General features: G+C 42.9%; 1 protein-coding gene across 2 annotated transcripts in view; it reads right to left on the bottom strand.

The window, feature by feature from the left end:
- The window catches only part of LOC137439522 (protein regulator of cytokinesis 1), a 59603-nt gene that overhangs the window by 19491 nt on the left and 25578 nt on the right, over positions 1-14534 (bottom strand). For both annotated transcript variants that reach the window (XM_068135352.2, XM_078768066.1), the window contains 8 exons: positions 8467-8760; positions 8125-8283; positions 5712-5861; positions 5047-5194; positions 3565-3701; positions 3200-3295; positions 1925-2053; positions 1523-1633 (listed from right to left, as the gene is read on the bottom strand). In XM_068135352.2, coding sequence (XP_067991453.2) covers positions 1523-1633; positions 1925-2053; positions 3200-3295; positions 3565-3701; positions 5047-5194; positions 5712-5861; positions 8125-8283; positions 8467-8760 — 1224 coding nt within the window. The remainder of the gene's footprint in view (positions 1-1522; positions 1634-1924; positions 2054-3199; positions 3296-3564; positions 3702-5046; positions 5195-5711; positions 5862-8124; positions 8284-8466; positions 8761-14534) is intronic.

Raw genomic sequence — 14534 nt, 5'->3', positions numbered from 1 at the left:
ACCATTGAACAAATGTTTGAGGACCAAGAGAACTATTGGTGGGCTTACTCGTGAATGTGGCATGGAAGAGAAAAAAAGCACAAGATGGTTAATGTCTATGGCTGCATGTGCAGAAGTAATTGGCAGTGACACTGATATATTCGTGTTTGTCACCCCACAGGTGACGATTCAAAAGGACTCGTCTCCAAGTCCAATAAAACGAATGCGAAATACCGTAGGTGGAACAGACGTCCTGTGACAAACTCTTGGATCGGAAGTGTGCCATCTACTTCCATTTGCTCGTGCTGTGTGTGGATGCAACAACTTCGCGCTTGTTTGGTAAAGGAAAAGGGGTGGCATTAAATAAGATTCAGATGGAATCTCTTTTCCGAGAGCCAGCGTGCATTTCCTGTGATAGCGCATTGGCTACACAAGTGGATGAGGCTGGCGAGATGGCCATTGGACGAGACTTTGGACTCATTGCACTGCAGAAGATTTGCGGAAAACATCGCAAACTACAATACCAGCGTCGAGGTTCAAATGCTCCCTCACACATCAGATGCTGCTCGCTACCATTCTTACTGCGTCTATCTTCAGGTGCAGGTGTGGATGGGAAGAGGTGACCGTTTGGATGCTGAGGAATAGGGATGGACATTCACCAACAATTCATTCGAGCCTTGTACAATTGGATTCGCTCCATGACTTGTATTGTCACCCGCACCTGATGCTCTCTTGAAGTTGATCCGATGTAAATGCAAAGGAGGGTGTTACAGGCCTAGTTGCAGGGAGCATGGACGAGACTGTTCAAGTGCATGCAGAGTGTAAAAGGGTCAGCTGCCCAAACTCACCATGGATTGCGACCTATAATGAGGTTGATGAGATCACAAACGACTCCACTGTAACTGCAAAATACGAGTATACAACCTACTTTTCAACAGATACGTCCTTTTCATTAGCACGAGGCCCAATTTCAAGACCATGTTGGATTACGACATCACGGTGATGTCAATGGCAATTTATAACACGTTTTTTTAGACCGATTAGGGTCACTTTCCTTTCTGTTCATAGCACATTTAAATGGTCTAAGTCAGCTGTTTTGGAGATAAGATGGCCAGAAATTCGCTTTGGATGCCATCTTTGATTTATGTTAATTGGACAAATTTCCCCTGACCCGACTTTGGCCGATTAAAGTATGTTGTCACTCACCAGATGCGTACTTGAGTTCATGAAAAAAGGAGCATTTCTGTCGCAATTTGTTATAGGTCATTCTACATGATTACTGTTATACAGACATAAAAAAAAATATATATATATTAGAATGACAGGATACAGACCCCCGCTAACCCCTGCTGTAGCAGGGAAAATGGCCTTAAAATGCATGTTGTTTGTGTTGTTGTGACAGGATACAGAATGACATATTAGATACAGGTCCTTAAAATTTCTAAAAAAAATAAAATAATAAAAAGCCATAGTAGTTGGAGGCTCAGATACCAATGAGGCAATGTCAATAAAGATAGGTTATTGGTGCAGGAACAGTCCCTACCTTTCTGTGTTTCCCAGGTGTTGTAGCATTTCCCCCTCGACGCTTTCCTGGAGTGCGTGGGAAAGTTCCAAACACCACCTCGTTCTCCAGGGTTTGCGCACGCTTTAACTGCTGCAGAAATGCATGTGATCGAGGTTTTGGGTGTTATTCTTGGGAATTTTTTTTTTTTAAAGGAGTGGGGGCAGGGGGGAGCTACATCTATTCACTACTCCTTCAAATGGATTATGGTGAAAGGTAAAAACTTTGGAAATAAAAATGTATTCAGCATAAAAATTCATAAAGGAGTTTGCTATAACAATGGAGTAAAATAAAATAAAAGGAAGGGGGTCAAAGGCTCCAATATGCAGCACACCCAAGTGCATACAAAGGCTTTAAATAGGTACATCATAGGGGGTCTCTTACTCTTTCTTGTTTCTCCTTCTCCCTTTCCTCTTTCAGGGTGGCCCAGCAGCAAGCAACCAGCTCAGGAAACGGTTTTCCCCAGGGAAAGATGGCACGTCCCACCAGTAGTGCACTCAGCTCACTCTCCAACTGATAAATGAGAACATCATGTGACTTAACCGAACAGGTGGCCGAGTCCCAAAGTCTGCTCCTCTCCATTCACAGGCAGATTGATAGATTTTTGTCTTTGCTCGCCCAAATTCTGACCACACGACTCCCTTGTCCAAAAATGAAAAAGACCAAACAAACCAAAAACTAGAGTTCGTCGAACACCTTAGCCCATGCAATCTTGAGGAAAACAAGGACACTGGGAAGGTCTGGAAGTGGCAAATATGATCGATCGTGATGATGCAAAACGGCGAAATATTTTGTCCAAGTACAGCTAAATGGAGGTTTTTGAAGACTATTTGTGTTCCAGTGTTAAAGTGCACATTTCATTTAGAATAAAGATTGTAAAGGTTGTAAAAATAAATAAATCCTAATTCGGAAGTTTACCGCCATTGATGCATTTTTTATGCCACCATATCCAACACGTTACACTCGGTCTTCATGCCTGTTATGTGTCCTTTATGATGTTCCTAAAAACAGTAAGTGTCCTGTTTGGAATTATTTCCAATTTTGTTTGACTGCCAGACAGTATAAAAATATGACCTCGCTCCCGATCAAGCATGTGCAGAAAGGATGAGATTCAGAGACAAAGCTCTGCTAAACTGCAGGTTCGCTTCTGATTCGTGTTCAAAATGTAACATTCCATTGAAATAAAGTTGCTCCTCTGTCATAAACTGATGTTTGTGGACAGACGGACAGACAGACGAAGAACCAATTGCTTAACCCCACTTTTTTCTTTGTGCGTGTGGGGTAAATGCACGCACACACCCCTCAAATTGCGTGTTTAAAGAACTGTATTTTCAAATGTTAAAAAAAAAAAAAAGAAAAAAAAAAAAGGTTGAATCAAAGGTAAAAGGTTGAACTACTGCCTCCCATAACAGACACAACCATCAAAATGTTAGGCGAGAGCCTTAGTCCAAAAAGCAAGAGTTTGGTGAGCATCTATCACAGTGCCAGCATGATCTGCCGATAGACGTGCAAGGAGGCAACAGGAAAAAATCGTTGCCATTCCTTTCAAGCCTTGAGGAGGAGAGGGATTCCGAGGCTGTATCATTGGCTAAGGAGTACAATCCCTGGATGGGTCACCACTCCGCCGCAAGATAGCAACAGGCAATGGATGGGCCTAACCTTGGGAAGCTCTCGCTTGAGGCACTTCCGTTCTTGCTCCTCACGCAAGAGTGCTCCACCACGGTTGGTTAACCTCGCCGGGTCTCCAGCTCTGCGCTACTTCACAAGGGGACACAGTCAAGCAACCTGACGGCCAATGTCACCATGGCAACAATTATGCAATGCTCTCAGTTTGAGGCCACCTATTGTTTTGCGAATGCAGACAAGTCGAGCAAAAACAACACCACAATAATATACACCATCAATGTTAAAGCTATCCGCTATTTATGGGCCCTCTTGTGGAAGTGATGCAAAACACAAAGGAGACAAAACACCAAGAGCACAAGGATAAAGACGGACATGTCAGTGGGAGCATAGGAAGGTACCTCCATCTCCGTAAATTGCTGCCACATACGGTCCCAACGAGCCAGGCCCAGGTAGAGGTCCTGTCCAGCATCAAATTCTGACTTCAACCTTTCCAATTCTTGCTCCAGATTTGACAGTCGTTCTTCAGAGACATAATCTGTGGGTGGTCAAAGCAGCCAAGGATCAGGCAAGGAAAGGAGAAGAGATGGGGAGGGGAGGAAATGTTGTGATCACAAGTTAAAATCCCCATGTACAGTGCATACAATTAATGGGCAAGCTCCTCCATGGTGCACAAAACCAAAGCCCATGGCACACTATTGTAAATCCCCACGCTTACCTCCAAAAGCAAAGTTGAAAGATGGCAAAAGGTTCCATCATGAATGATCCAATATCAAAAAGAGTTACATTATTTTCCCGTTTTGACCCCAGTGGAGGTGGTGTAATGGTCAAACTCACGGTTCAACATCTAAAATCATCTATTTTCATCTGAAAAATCATCAAGTTTAATCCAATTGACCCAAGCTTTGATCAAGATCAACATTCATCTTAATGAAATGGACAACAATTTGATGGCAACTTTTTTTTGTGGGTGGAGGGGTGGATTTTGCAAGTATCGTGCTCTGCATGACGTCTCCTTGTTTGTTTGTAAACAAGATATCTCAAAAAGTTGTGGATGGATTCGGACGAAATTTGGTGTACAGGATGGGTGTGTGATAAGGATGAAACGATTAGATTTTGGTGAAGATGCGGATGTTTTTTTTTTTTTGGGGATTCTTCACCATTGAGTGATATGGTCAAAAACGATATATAGCATGATATCACAAAAAGTTGTGGATGAATTATAACAAAACTTGGTGGATGGGTTGGTTAGGCGACAACAGGCCGATTAGCTTTTGGTTAATGTCCGAACCCAGATCCAGCCCATCAGTGGGATACAAAACGTAATCGGTCAGTCTGGTGGAAGTGTGCTCCCTACTCAGTGCCGTTCTAATTATATTTCAAATTAAAGGAAAACAAAGCAGAGCTTCTATAATATCTTTGAGGGATAAGTAAATACTGTAAATAAATGAATGTTCATTGACAAAATGAAAAGGATTTAGAAAAGTAAAACAATGGCTTATCCATTGAAAAGGTAGCTTTTGAATTGACTAATTTAGAACAGTTAAGGCAATTATTTTCATTCAAAAAAAAAAAATCAACAAATCTCCCCTCCCTTCCCAGTCACATCACACTGCATTGACATTTGAAAATCGAAATGGGAAAGCAACTTCTGGTTTCCAAACAAACACGTTTTATACAAGATATGTGAAAGGGAAAGGAGGAGTGGGGGGAGGAGGGAATAAATAAACAAATGTTAATATATAATTAAAATAAATAAAATAAAAATCAGGGGGTGGGGGGCGGGGCAGAAGAGGAGCTACATTTACGTTTCACTTCGCTAATTCACTGCCATTTAAGTATCCAAATCAAATCAGAGTTATTCACCCATATAAGGCACTTACCATCGTGGAAAGGCACAAATGCCTGTTTCTGACTGTCACCATAGCAACAACGCTCCCATTCCTGAACGATGCCTTGCTTCACGCGAGAAATAACATCCCCCAGGTGCGCTCTCCTCATTTCAGTCAGCCTGCCAACCTCATCCTCGAGCTGTTACAATGCACACTTAAGTGAGGACATGGTACGGTACTCTGGATTGACGACCTTGCAAATACAAACTAAAAATGAAGAAATAACGATTTTCGAGCAATGTACAAGGATTTATTAAGGTGCCATGAGTTATAGCCGAAAAGATGTTTGTCTTAAAATAATTACGATTTCCTAAAATAATATCCGGTAACATTTGGGGCCGGTGTGTACCCTGGTTTAGAATAGGTACACCGTATCCCTGCGCATCGTAAGAGGCGACTAAGGGTTGGCGTCAGGAAGGGCATCCGGCCATAAAAACATTGCCTCAAACAGGGAAGCATGATTGTCATGGGGCCCGCAAGGCTAACCCCCGCTCTAGCGGGGAAAATGGCCTTAAAAACGATCATTCATTCATTTGGGGCGATTGGAAGGGGGAAGGGTTGGAGAGGATGTTAACAACAATTAACTTCGCTCTGTAAATATTTATAAAATAATCTCGCTTCAGAATAACAAATTATAGCAAAACAGGTGCACTCACCAGCTTACGAACACGCTCAGAAGTGCCTGCAGTGCGTGTCGCAGTGCTCGCACGCTCGTCTTCTCCCACGTCCAACTGTGTCCACAGCTCACAAAGCCTCGTCCGCAGGGTCGCACAACTGGATTCCACTTCAGCCAGTCTCTGCTCCAGCTGCATAGTGAAAACATTACAACAAGGTTAACTTTGAGTCTGTCTGCACGTGCAGTACACCCATTGTACATGCACACAAATGAAATACATAAATAAACTAATTTGAGGCAACATTCTTGCCTCCAGGGATGTGGGGGTTGTCGTTCATTTCAATTTGCCTTTTTTATTTATACAGTACTACCACTGCGAGTTAGGGATCTTTACAAGTTTGCTTTCCTGATTGTCATGGCAACGTATTTAGCAGCAGGAGCTTTCGGATGTGGTTGTCCTGTGTTAGACGAAGCAAAATGCTTCGTCTCAATTAGTTTGAGGCCATGGGATTTGTAGAACCCTTGGGATCTGAAAATGCCATCAATCCAAGAAAGAACATTTAACTTGTATTCTACTATGAACAAAGAGCAATCAGAGATTGCAGGCCTTCACCAGGAGATGTGTGTGGTGTATTTTGTGGGGTGTTTTTGTACATTCTTTCATTATTTTGTACAAACCCGCTTTCATAAGACAAGCGTGACACATGACGTCCTCTTTATAAAACTGGATTCAGTATTGTATTTTAAATATATATTTTTAAATAAGGCTTCCCTCGGGATCTTTTGCATCCTCGGAGTCTTTTGGGTCAGCGTCCCATGGCTCTTTTGGGACATTGGGGTGTTGGCTCCAATCGATGTACAATGTGCACTGGCAGTTTTGGTTGGCTGCATCCAATTAAGATCTGAACAGTGCATAATCAAGGACGCTTTCACCAGCTATAAAACCACGTGACCCCCAGGTAAACGGTGATTAGACTAGACGGTAGACCCCAGGCCACGTGGTCAACTAATTGACATTTGCGGTTGATTCGTAACCCACTGGGCCGCGTAGTATTTGTTTTAAAAAAAGTGATCAATTGATTTGTTTGGGAGATATATTTTTTGGAAGATAACCAAGCAATGCATAAAAATAGGATGGAACAAGAAAGAGCAATCAGAAATTGCAGACCCTCGCCAGGATGTGTTTGTCGTTTGTGTGGTTTATTGATGACATGCATTTATGTTCAATCAAATATGGCTGCTGAACCAAGTGACTGGTGACATCAGTTTAATTCTCCCGCACAATTTGTGTGTAGATCATGCACAAGAAATTTCAAACTGATTGGATCAACCGTTCCTACTTGTCTAATTACGACGTCAAAATGAAGACACCAATGACATCATCATGAATATATGTTGTTCCCTTTGAGGAGTACTTGACAATAAGCCATATTTCATTTTTCCAATGCAGTGGTTTTGGAGATAGAGGTGGAAAGTTTATTCTAAGATGGCATCCATACCACATGACCTATGATGTCATACTTATCATAAAAAACATCATACAGGTGGAGGTGCTCCTATGGTAAAATTTCTTGGCAATCGGACCAAAGGTTACAGAGAAAAGCATTCTCGTTCCGTGTGGACAGACACACAAACAAAAACCCAAATGCAATATCCTCTCCTCTGGCAAGGGTAATAAAATAGGTCCAACATTTGCAGAACAGTACATCAAATAATAAATAGCCCTGAGTGGGCTGACTGTCATCTCTAGAGGTTGTAGTTCAGACCTCTAATTTGGGGGAACCCACCTGATCCAAAAAGAAAAAGAAAAAAAAAAATGTAAGAGGACGCGATACTGCAGACCATCAAGTAGAAGGGCTGTATCGGGTTTCAGATCAATCGGTTGGTAAATGAGGGACGAGTAGGGATACAATGTTTCAGGGGGTAACCCCCGGACCCTCCTGGGAGCCCTTACTTTCCATCCAAAACTGAGATATCGTGCTATATATCATTTTTTTGCCTCAACTCTCAATGGTGAAGAATCACCTATTAAAAATCTCAGATCCAGATCTGGATTCGGATCTTCACCAAAATTCTCATCGTTTCGTCCTTGTCACATATACAACCTCTACACCAAATTTTGTCCGAATCTGTCCTCAACTTTGAGATATCCTCTTCACAAAGACAGGGGTAAAAACATAACCTCCACCTACCTTCGGTGGGGGAGGTAATAATTAGGTTGATTTTGCAAGATATACACAATACGAGTGAGTCAGACATGATTAAGGAAGGCCAACGTTCAGGATGTTTATTTTTTGTTTTAAGCCGAATGATGACCAATAGAACGGTTAAACCGATGTATCGGACAGGCTCTAATCATAAATCATTGATGAATAACTTGAAGTCTTAATTGAGAATAAAGGAAGCAAATGAGATGATCATTCCTGCCCAGCGAAAAAAAAACAAGACGTCACCCGTTCTGTGGAATCTTTGAGCCGTTGCAGATCATCATTTGTAAGGCCACATTCGACCGTCGTCTCCACCTCCATGCTATCATCTGGCTTTTCCTCCAGCTCTATCAAGATTCCATTAATTTGCTTGCGTAATGATAAAACCACAGCCTCTCTCCTCGACTGTTGCACAAAGGAAAAACCAAAGGGATTTGGAATTAAGGAAAAAAAAAAAAAAAAAAAAAAAACACATTCCACAGTGAATTATCATCCACAACGGCAGTTTAACATATGCATGCATATCTCAAACTGAACATGTCAAAGAAGAACAAGGTTACACCACGATTTCCCACCACTAAAATCCACCTTTTCCTCCTCAATCTTCTGCAACTCTTTCTCCATTTCAGCCAAGTAACTCAAAGATGGCGACGGACAGTTCAAGATCGAATCCACAGAGCTGGTCGTCCCATGTGGCAAAGAGCCCGGGCCAGACCTATCCAAGTCGGAACTCGGACGCGTACCCAAGCAGAGTGCGAGGCGCTCAAGGCCGTGCCGCAGATCCTTGTGACGCTGTAACCGGGTCCGACGTTCGACCCACAAACCTGAGGCCTTCGTCCTCAGGTCCTTTTCTGTTTGCAGCAGCGAAGCCCCTTTATCTGCCTGAAGCAACGGCAAACAACAACATTTTAAACTAGAGGTTCCAGGGAACCTGAACTCAACTGGTCTATATCAATATGGTTAGAATATGCATAATAGAACCACAAACTATACAGTTTGTATGTGCTAAAGAGGTACAGTAACGTTGAAGGTATCTCATGTTTAAACAGGAAACTAGAAAAAATTGAGTTTTAAGTGAGGCATGAAAAGTAAAACTACACTTACTTTTCTCAGATTTCAGACTTGAATTTATTATATGTGTTGAGATTTGTTACATACTGTCTACACACCAAGTTTCAGCCTTCTAGCTACATTAGGAGGTACCAGATTGACAAAAAATGATTTTTCAATATGGCTGCCCTGCCGCGACCATTTTTTGGCGTGCAACGCCCAAATGCAATCCCAAACTAGTTTATGTCTTAAAGATGCTGCATAACAAGTTTCATCAAATTTGATCAATATTTGTGACTTTTAGAGCGTAGACGGCGAATTGTTTACAGACAGACAGAGACAGACAGCTGGACGACGGAAGAGACGACGGACGAGACGACGGACACTGGGTGTCGACAAAAACTCAGCTGGACATAGTCCAGTTGAGTTAAAAAGAACAGACAGATAAATTAACCACTCAGTGACTGTCATCCTTGAGTGATAGCACATCAAATTGTCACATACGCCTTTTTAAACATACGATCCGGCAGGACCGGGTGTATGCATTTCCAGGAAGACACTTGGAATGAGTGCTTTGCTGTCACGTTTTAAACCACAAACACACAAAAGAACAATGCTTAGTTAAAACGAAATCCCCACGGCCACCATGGTTCATCCATGAGCGACACCACGTAAAGTTTTCCACAACAACTCCACCGATGGATCAAACCAAAACACTCCAGGACAACATCCCACGGTCCATTCTTACAAGCTTTGCTCAAAATGGCAACGGCCGATTCTGAGCATAGGTCTGGGTGCAATGACCACAGTCATTGGTCGAACACACCCACATGGCCAATTAAACCACTTTCCATCACGAGCAAAACACTTTCAGCAACAATGATATAATGAATAGTCCCAAGTGGGACAGACACTCATCTTCTGGAGGGTGGTCATAGGTGGGGTAGATTGGGTGATAAAAGTTGATTTTCAGTTTGATTCGATGTGAAATCATGGGCGCGTGGGCGTGGTGGCTGAAAGGCCTGATAGGTAACAATTATTTTGCTCAGTGAAAACTATGTAGGATGAGTGGGTCCTGAATTTATGAAAAATGTTCCATTACTTTTTGTCCAGTGAAAGGACCCACAAACCCTAAAGGTGCAAAGGGTCTAAGGGATGAAAGTGGCCTAAAGGGTGTAAAGGTCTAAAGTGTTGAAAGTCTTAAAGGACGAAAGGGTCATTCAAGACTAAAAGGTCTTTAAGAGGTCTAAAACCACAGGTGTAAGAGGTCTTGGGTCCACAGGTGTAAGGGGTCAATAGGGATTTAAAGGTTTATAAGTAAATATGGTCCAAAAGGTACGTTCCAAAAGTAGTTAGGGTGTAAACGGATGTACATGTCAAAATAGTTTAAATGGGCCTCATTGCTAAAAGGATATAAAAGGACCAATGAATACACAATAGCAGGGAAAAATAACAAAAAATAATAATAATAATAATAACAAAAAAAAGACAAAGGACCATTGTCTCTGTTTGGCTGTGACAATCACACCATCACTACTTTGTCCTCCGGGCTGCCCCTTTCCTTCCTGTCCTTCAAAGCAGAGGGTATTAATGACATTAATAGGTTAAAATTAAATAAAAGGTTTAAATTAAACAAACATCTCCCGAATGATTGATTGAAGGACATCGTTATTAGTCTAGTAGGAAGACTAGGTCCCCCTGCACCCCCCGGAGATATACTTCTAATCAGTGTTTCTAGATTGGAAAAAATGTGTAGAAAATGACTAGCTATGGCCCCAAGCTGAAAAAATGTCCCACATACCATTTTTATGCAAATTACTGCTGCCATTATCAAAAAAACGATTTTTGACATATCTCAGCCAATATTGCAGATAATTGAAAAATGAAGGTGTCTAGACCCATGTTTTGAAGGGCATAGATCATGATAGAACTATTCATAACATGATTACATGTGTCTATGGTATACTAGTATGCATATTAATGCTGTAATTACAAAATAATCAGTTTTACAAATGATAAGGATACGTTAATACTGCAGATAACTTAACATGGTACATAAGGGGTCTAAACCCAGGTATTTTCAAGGTTAAATGTCAACAAGATGCTCCTGAGTCTTGCATAGGGGCGGGACATTGGCAGTAACATTGGTACCACTCAACTTTTCTTCCCACCATTGACTTTGTATTGCGAGAGATTTTCACTTGCTTATTTAAAGGTTTCTCACCCAGCCCACGTAAAATCTACCAACTCCTGCTGTTAACTCCCAAACATATTTTTTTATGTTATCCAATCACAGTGCAGAAATGACAGACTAGAGATCCAAATTAGTGCTGCTATAGCTGCCATTTTACATTTCCATCCATGTAACATGCGCGCTCGCGCGCTCGTATCAATTGGTAATGTCGCGCGCTCGTATCAATTGGTAACGTTGATGTTATTGAATACCTCAGTTGAAAGTTCAGTCTTCCATTCCATCTGTGTGTTGTTCTTGGTATTCATCCTCCAATCTAGCCAGGTAAGATGCTAACTATAATGTTACTCACACTCTTGACTTCAGTTTCTGCATGAAATCATAAACAGGCAGAATAACAGCTGAGCCAGCTAGCACCATGTTAGCTAACGTTAAAGCTAGCCTCATCTATGTACAGTATGTTCCTAATGTCGGTGTAACTTAAACTTTTGTTAATGCCAAACATGAGACATATCTGTTGACTTCTGTATATGAATTGAACCAGAAAGAGGCACGACAGCTGAGCTAGCTACAGTAACTTAGCACAATGTTTCATTGGCCTAGATAGCTAACGTTAGTGTGGAAGAATTTAGATGTTTTAGCTATTAGCACTTTTGATGCCACTAAACATGGTTTAGTCAGCTAAAAAGTACCCTAGTGTAGAACATGACTCAGAACCTCTGTTACCTCACTGAAAACTCAGAGCCTCCTTTCACAGGCACTTTTAACATCATTCGTGATTTCTTATTTGTCATTTAACAGTGATGGTAGACATCGACAGCAAGCATGCCCAAAAGAAAACGGAGTGTAGAACCTGCAGCCCAAAGCTCTCCTCCTACATGCATCCTTCATGTACCATCCATGTCTGATCATGGGGATTTCACGCCCCTCCGTAAAATTAAAGGATCTGCTTCAGAAAAACTGCAACTGCTTCAAAAGATCCGGGATAGACGTCTCAACCAACCGCATGACTCCCCATGTCGTATGCAATCAGTATGTGATCAGATCCCGGCAACTCTTCCTGATGACCTAGAAAGAGTAGGATATCACAGCAAGTGTTATAAGCACTTTGTCCGCCACTTTCATCGTCTGGGAGATGATACAGAACCAGGGCCATCAACCTCATCATGGCATCACTCTCCTCGTAAACCAGGAGGTTCTGCTGAACCCATCTTCCCGCCAGAGTGTATATTTTGTGAGAAAGTTGAGACCAAAGATGCTCATCGCAATACTGAGAGGCCTACAACCTTCCCATCCTTTAAAAACAAAGAAAATGCATGGGAGCAAATCGAAACACGGGCTGAGAAAATGGGTCTCTATCGACTCCATCGAAAGGTGAAAAACAAAGACCTCTTTGCATGTGAGGCCAAACACCATCCGTCATGTTTTAAAGCTTTCCGCACAGCATTCTACAACTATGAGCGTGCGATTCACAGAGCCGAAGCACCAAAGGAGCAGGCTTGCATGTCAGCCGCCCATGAAAAGGCATTCAACTCAGTACTGGAACACATTCAAACCCAGGTCATCCAGCAGAATAAAGTTCTACAGCTTTCTTCCTTGCGCTTGCTCTATGTCGAGGAACTGAAACTGAATGGATATGAGAACTCAAATTATCGGTCAGAGAAACTACTGAAACGCCTACAGAATGACCCAATCAAGGAGCATATCCACTTCACGAAGGTTGATCATGACAAATGTGATGTCATTTCTTTCTGGCTTGTGCACAGCTCAAACATAACAGTTTCCAATGCTCTCGCACGAGCATTCACACTCGGAAGCACAAACAAGAACCAAAATGTTGCCCTCCAACTTCGCCAGGGTATTCTACAGGCTTTCAGAGAGTGTAAAGACCAACCATGGCCACCAACAGCTGAAGACATGGAGCTCAATCCTGAAGACATCCTACCTCCAGACCTTGTCCGCTTTCTCAGCGTGCTAATGACTGGCAAGGAGGGCATCGAGACAGAAAAGGTGAAGCGTCTGGTCTTCTCCATTGGACAAGATCTGTGCCGTGCAGTGTCAGATGGAAAATGGAAGTTACCAAAGCACATTCTCCTCTGTGTGACTGTAAGGCACCTGTTCCGAAGCAAACAGCTCACCACAATACTACACAGGCTTGGACACTCTGAGACCTACGATTTCGCCTTGGAGTTGGAAACTGCTCTCGCCAAGGTCCTGGATGAAGTCTCAACTTATCGTACACCACAAATTGTGACAGGAGAGGGCAACCTTGTATTCCACTGTGAGTGGGACAACTTGAATAAAACCACTACCAGTGTGCACGGCAGCAACATTGTAAACAGTGCTGGAGGAATCATGGTGCAGGAGGTCAAGCCCGGGTTCGAGAGCAGCAAGGACCGAATGCTACCTACCATCAATAGGTCACAACAGCGTAGCCTGAAGGTCGACACACCAAAAACTCTCCCACCCTTGCACTTTACTCGCGTTGGCCCGAAGTTCCCTGAAGGCTCATCATTCACACCGCCAGCAGAGAATGACACAGTCTATGCCACTACGATGCAAGAGTACTACATCTGGCTCTTCATCAGATACATCGGAAGCTGTGGCCTGCAGCCTGTGCCTGGGCTAGGGGGTTTCACCTCTGCAACTGGTTCTCCCCCACCCAGCAAATCAACAGTCGACTACTGCACGCCTATCCACCAACCGATCACAGACAACGCAGTTGTTCGTGAGCTACTGAAGCGTTCCGAGGCAGCAACTGCTGAGGTGGGTCAGAGATGGGTCCTGAATACATTTGATCTGGGTGCCTGCATGAAAGCCCTTCCCATCATCTGGCGCTGGCCAAATGAATTTGCTAGTCATGTAGTAACGATTGGACCCTTCCACACATCCATGAACTACATCGGGATGCTCACTGGACACAAGATGCGTGGTTCTGGATATGCAGAGATTCTCTTTGAGGCACAACTAGTAACAAGTGGATCTCTCAAAGGTGTTCTCAGTGGAAAGGCCTACGCAAAGTCCCTCTTTTGCCTCAAAACAGTGTGTGAGGCAATGGAGAGGCTGTTGATGGAGAGATTCACTGAGGAGGAGAACATCATGATCTCTGACCCTGCTGTGCTTCTCAGAATGACCCAGTCTTGCCTTCCTCCATGCCATTCTGCCCTGAAGCCGCACATCCAGCGTGTGAACCACCGCGTAGCATTGTACAAAAGAGCCGATCAACCTATCATCGAAAAGCCAAAACCTTATGAGGAGCAAGGATGGATAAGGACTGATGAAGGACTGTTGAAACCAATGTGGTCCAGTGGTCCCATCCTACCAACCTCACTGGTGGATCTTCTGAACACAGGAGAGCACGAAGAGGAGGAGGAAGAGGAAGGAGAAGAAGAGTTTGACTCTGACGATTTCGATG

Source organism: Myxine glutinosa, chromosome 14 (genome assembly GCF_964187855.1).
Source record: "Myxine glutinosa chromosome 14, kmMyxGlut1.1, whole genome shotgun sequence".
NCBI lineage: Eukaryota > Metazoa > Chordata > Myxini > Myxiniformes > Myxinidae > Myxine > Myxine glutinosa.
This window is presented reverse-complemented; position numbering and strand designations above follow the sequence as displayed.